At 51.0% G+C, this 6,000-nt stretch overlaps 1 protein-coding gene across 1 annotated transcript in view; it reads left to right on the top strand.

The window, feature by feature from the left end:
* Positions 1-536: 536 nt before the first annotated feature.
* The window catches only part of PLEK2 (pleckstrin 2), a 28,165-nt gene continuing 22,701 nt past the window's right edge, over positions 537-6,000 (top strand). The window contains exon 1 of the mRNA XM_003824068.6: positions 537-946. Coding sequence (XP_003824116.1) covers positions 905-946 — 42 coding nt within the window. The 5' untranslated portion in view covers positions 537-904. The remainder of the gene's footprint in view (positions 947-6,000) is intronic.

The raw sequence follows: 6,000 nt of genomic DNA, 5'->3' as shown, positions 1-6,000 counted from the left end.
AGCAACACCCTATCTCTACAAAAAATAAAAATAAACCAGCCAGGCATGGTGGTGCACTCCTGTAGTCCTAGCTACTTGGGGAGCTGAGGCAGGAGGATCTTAAGCCCAGAGTTTAAGGCTGCAGTGAGCTATGATCACACCACTGCACTCCAGCCTGGGTGACAGAGAAAGACCCTGTCTCAAAAAACAAACAAAAAACCCCAAAAAACCAATCATCTCTCTCTCTATATAATTTGTCTAGGTTACTGGACTCCTTGGTGCCCCCTTAAATTTTGTCCTTAATGATGGAATTTTCGGCTTCATCTTTTTTGAGGGAGCGGGGTATATCTTGGGGACAGGGGGCCCTGCAAACTGTGTCTGCCGCCTTAAAACTGTGACCTTCCTGTTACTGAGAGGTCTTCTCTGCCCCCATCAGAGGCCAGGATAAAATTCCCATACCAGTTTCGGCTCACCCACTGTCCCATCTCCTACTTGCAATGAGCTCAGGAATGGCTCCAAATCCTGGAGTCCTGTCGGTTATGTTCAATTCGATAAGCGTTCCTCGAGGGCAATGCGCTAAGTGCCCGGGAAGCACCTGGCGAAGGACGCTGAGCAGAGAGACTGGAACAGTGAGGGGCGCGGGGCGCACCTGGATGGGGCGGGGCTGGCCGCTCTGTACCTGGAGGACCAACCACCGACGCTGGAGCACCTTTGGGTGGAAACGTCACGTCAGAAATCCCGACTTGGTCTGACTTCCTGCCCCGGGGCCTCAGGCTCTGGACACGAGCCAGGGAGGCGTCGCCCTGCCGCGTCGGAGCTGCTTCCTGGGCGCCGCGGGCGCGGACTGCGCGGGCTGCGCGGGTGCCGAGGAGCGCGAGGCGCGGGGAAGGCGCACCTGGGGTGGCCCTGGCGTGCGGGCGGCGACATGGAGGACGGCGTGCTCAAGGAGGGCTTCCTGGTCAAGAGGGTGAGTGCGCGTCGAGCCTCGGGACATTGCCCGGGTGGGGCCCCGCCGACGCGGCTCCCTAGAGCGGGGCCAGACGCGCGCCTCGGAACGGGCATGCTCTGGTTCCCATCCCCAACCCCCATGGTGGGACCGGGCCGCCTGTGGCCCTGATGGGCAGAGCTGCATGTTCGAGAGGACGCGGGGTAAGCGGTGGCTCAGCGCACAGGCAAGGAGGAGAATCCCACTTGGTTAGTGCAGTATGGAGTCGGGGCAGGGGTACTGAAGCGTGTGTCTTAATTAAAACTTGTTAAAATATTATGAATGGTATGATATTTAAATAATATTTACTAAGATAATATAGGCGTGCTCTGTAATTTACAACCTGTGAAGGAGGAATGCTACTATGTGTCTTAAGCACTTACTGTTGGCCAGCCCTGGATATTGTCTCATGTCATCCTCCCAGCAGCCCTGCTTTCATCAAGGGGGAAAACGAAGCCCAGAGGAGTTAGGGAACTTGCTCGGGGCGGTGAAGGCAGTGGGTGGTGGAGCCAGGATCGGGATCAGACCCACTCAGGTTGACCCAAACCTTTACTGCCTCCCCAGTGCCATACACGGTGGGTACTGACATCACTCTATTACAGATGGGGAAACTGAGGACCAGAAAGATGAAGTAGCTTGCCCAGAGCTCCAGAGCCAGTAATAGCTGGGACAGGAACTGCATGTTCTGACCTTCCCTCCTCAGTCCTTCCCCACCACCCCAGGTGGCCCAGGGCAAACGAGTGCAAACAAAAACTCAGTGCCTGGGATTATGGTAGAAGATGAACAAAAGAGCAGCTGCAAAAGGAAGTTTGTTATTTCAAAAATTTTTCCTGATTTGACCTTTTTTTTTTTTTTTTTTTTTTTTTTTGAGACAGGGTCACCCAGGCTGGAGTGCAGTGGCACAATCCTGGCTCACCACAGCCTCAACTTCCCAGGCTCAGGTGATCCTCTCACCTCAGCTTCCCGAGTAGCTGGGACTACAGGTATCCACTACTACGCCCAGCTAATTTTTGTATTTTTTTGTGGAGACAGGGTTTCGCCATGTTTCCCAGGCAGGTCTTGAGGCTAAGGTGATCTGCCCACCTTAGCCTCCCAAGGTGCTGGGATAACAGGCGTGAGCCACCACACAGAGCATAATTTGAACAATGACATTAACACTAACCATTTATACTGCTATGATGGCATAGCAAAGAGACATATAAATCCAGGGCTGAGCTTTCTGGTTCTTCTACTGAGTTTTCAGCTTTGGGAGGGGAATGAAGAGGGATGAGGGGCCCTTCCTTTCATTGCCTCCCGGGGTGGCTGGATCAGCCCTAAAGTCTCAGATCACTTTCATTTTCCCCACAAAATGTGTCCACATGATGTTGCACGTTATTTGGTACAGCAGAGCGGTGGCTGTTTGCTGTAAGCAAGGAGGGTAGAAGCTGATGCCAGATCAAGGGTCAGACTGGATAGAGCAGTACAAAGCGCCACGCCCACTTGCCACTGTGGCTGAACTGATAGGCCGGTTTCTCGCAGCATGTGGAGGTGGCTGCACCTCAGACTACACATGGGGAGTTCCTAATCTCACATTTAACTGCGGCTTGGGAGGTGGGAGGGAGAGTGAGAGCTGGGCACGGGGCTTTTTGTTGGCACTGTTGATATAGCTGGGCCCTGGTAGGGCCTGTGGAGGGATGAAGTTAACATGGAGACAGATCCTTCTGATAGAGCTTTGGGAGTTTTGGAGGCCTTCTCCTGTTCCTGGGGGTTACCTTCCATCATTCCCTATCACCCCCACCACGCTGAGAGTCAGAGGAGGGCTAAGGGCAGAGCCACAGAGCTCCCAGGATATCGCCAGGAGGATGGGACTTCTCTTCTGGGTGGCCTGGTTAGGGAATCCAGGGTGCAGAAAATGAGGAGAGTCAACAGATCTGGTCCCCGTAAACCCTTGGAAAAGACAGGGCTTGGCTGAAATACCTAGAGCTCATTCCAGCCAAACCCAAAGACTGGGATGGAGCCTGACCCTGAGGCAAGCGGAAGTCACACCCCTCCCTGCAGGGTGAAGGATAGGGCCCCAGAACCCTGTTGTGGTCCCAGTCTGCTGAGTAATCCCAACTTTTTCAACCCTCCATATCCCCTCTCCTCTTAGATGGCAATAGCATTCCCTATGTCCACTGGAGAAGTTGCAGGCTGTGGCAGGGGGATTCCATAGTCTTAGGAGAGTTAAGAGCTCAGAGGTGGGGCAGGGCCTGCGTTGGAAGCCGGAGTGCAGAGCAGTCATCACCGGTGAAAGCGAAGTCAGAGGCAGGCAGGGACATGATAGAGTTGGCTCTTAATCCCGCCCAGACGAGAAAGAAGCAGAGTTCCAGGCAAAATGCAAGGAGCTCACTGGGCCTGGCTGTCAGGGGAGTGGGGAGAGGGAAGTGGGAGATGAGCCGTTGAGCAGGAGTGCTTTTCCTGGGAGAAGAGGCAGAAGCACTGCCAGGCGTTCCTGCTGGGCTCATATTGTGAATAACATTGCAATGTGAACATGCTCTGGCCTAGAGATTTTATGTGTAGGGCTCTATCCTTTTTTGTAAAGCTTTGTAAAAGCTTTATAACAAAGAGTTATTTTTATTTTATTTTGTATTTTTGTAGAGATGAGGTCTCACTCTGTTGCCCAGGCTGGAGTACAGTGGCATCAGCAAGGCTCACTGCAGCCTCGACTTCCCAGGCTCAAGCAATCTTCCTGCCTCAGCCTCCCTAGTAGCTGGGACTACAGGTACATGTTACCACACCCAGCTAATGTTTTGTTTTTTGCTTTTTTTTTATTTCTTTTTTTTTTATAGCGACAATGTCTCACCATGTTGCCCAGGCTGGTCTTGAACTCCTGGGCTCAAGCAATCCTCCCACCTTGGCCTAAGTGCTGGGATTATAGGTGCCTGGCCAATAAAGGATCATTTATGTGATGAAAAAACTGAAAACCACCTGTCTGTCCCCACCAAATGACTAATTAAATTATGGTTATGCAGATGTTGAATATGTTTATAGTATTAAAATCCGAAGAGTAAAGTGATAAAATGTATGAGTAAAGAAAAAATATGCGTAGAAGAAAAAGACCAGAAGGAGTTCTGGAGGCTAGAGGTGCAAAATCAAGGTGTTGCCAGGGCCGTGCTGCCTCTGAAACTTGTAGAGGAGGATCCTTCCTAGCTTCTGGTGTTTGCAGGCAACCCTTGGCATTCCCTGGCTTCTAAATACTTCAGTGCAACCACTGTCTCTGTTGTCACGTGACCATCCTCTCCCTATGTGTCTCTTAGTGTCCAAATTTTCGTCTTCCTATAAGGACACCAGTCAATTGGATTAGTGCCCATTCTAGTCTAGGGTGACTTCATTCTAACTTCATTACATCTGCAAAGACCCTATTTCCAAATAACATCACACTTACAGGTCCAGAGGTTAGGACTTCAATGTATCTTTTTTGGGGAAATACAATTCAACCCATAGCAAGTATCATCCCATCTTTGTTTTTCTTTTTTTATTTTATTTATTTATTTTGAGACCGAGTTTTGCTCTTGTTGCCCAGGCTGGAGTGCAATGGTGCAATCTCGGCTCACTGCAACCTCTGCCTCCCAGGTTCAAGCGATTCTCATGCCTCAGCCTCCTGAGTAGCTGGGATTACAGGCATGCGCCACCACGCCCGGTTAATTTTGTATTTTTAGTAGAGACGGGGTTTTCCGTGTTGGTCAGGCTGGTCTTGAACTCCCAACCTCAGGTGATCCACCCACCTGGCCTCCCAAAGTGCTGGGATTACAGGTGTGAGCCACCATGCCCGGCCCTCTATTTTATTTTATTTTCAAGAGACAGTGTCTCACTATGTTACCGAGGCTGGAGCACAGGGACTATTCACAGGTGTGATCATAGTGCATTGCAATGTTGAGCTCTTGCGCTCAAGCGAACTTCCTGGCTCAGCCTCCCAAGTAGCTGGGACTACAAGTACACACCACTGGGCCCAGCTGGCATCTCTGCTTTTCTCAGGGTTATAGAGCCTTGGGCAAGACCTTTCTGTGCTTCTGTTTCCTTATCTTTAAAGTTAGGGGTCTGCCGGGTGTGGTGGCTCACACCTGTAATCCCAACAATGTGGGAGGCCAAAGTGGGAGGATTGCTTGAGGCCAGGAGTTCGAGAGCAGCCTAGGCAACAAAATGAGAACTCATCTCTACAAAAAATAAAATAATTAGCCAGTCATGGTGGTACTCGCTTGTAGTCCCAGCTGCTTGGGAGGCTGAGATGGGAGAATCGCTTGAGCCCAGGGGTTTGAGGCTGCAGTGAGCTATGATCATGCCACTGCACTCCAGCCTCGGCAACCAAATGAGACCCTGCCTCAAAAACATTTTTTTTTTAAATTAAAAACAATAAGGTTAGGGGCTGGGTGTGGTGGCTCATGCCTGTAATCCCAGCATTTTAGGAGGCCGAGGCGGGCAGATCACGAGGTCAGGAGTTCGAGACCAGCCTAGCCAACATAGTGAAACCCCATCTCTACTAAAAATACAAAAAATTAGCCAGGTGTGGTGATGGGTGCCTCTAATCCCAGCTACTCGGGAGGCTGAGGCAGGAGAATTGCTTGAATCCAGGAGGTGGAGGTGCCACAGCACTGTAGCCCGGGCAACAGTGCAAGACTCTGTCTCAAAAAAAGTAATAGTAATAAGGTTAACGAATAAAGGAGGCTTTTTCCTGGGGTCTCTCCAGCTGTGACATTCTGTGTCTCGTAAGCCCATCCCTGAGGTGCCATTCCAGCTTATGGGCCCCTCGTCCTTCTCTCCAAAAGGGATCCAGGGAACTCCAAGCACCCCCTGCTTCAGCTGGCCTCTGGTTCCAGCCAGCAGATTACAGACAAGAAACCTAAAAGAGAAGCTACTCTCTGCCCAGAGACAAGTGTCCAGGTGGAGGGAGGCCTGGGTTCTTCTTCAGCATACCATTGTGTTATTGGCCTGTGACTCACTTTGCCTGGTGATTTTAGACCAGTCACTATGCCCTCTGTGCATGGTGTGGTTTATCTGTAGAGCAGAACCGGTGGTGCTTT

The sequence above is a fragment of the Pan paniscus genome, chromosome 15 (genome assembly GCF_029289425.2).
Source record: "Pan paniscus chromosome 15, NHGRI_mPanPan1-v2.0_pri, whole genome shotgun sequence".
NCBI classification, from domain to species: Eukaryota; Metazoa; Chordata; class Mammalia; order Primates; family Hominidae; genus Pan; species Pan paniscus.
This window is presented reverse-complemented; position numbering and strand designations above follow the sequence as displayed.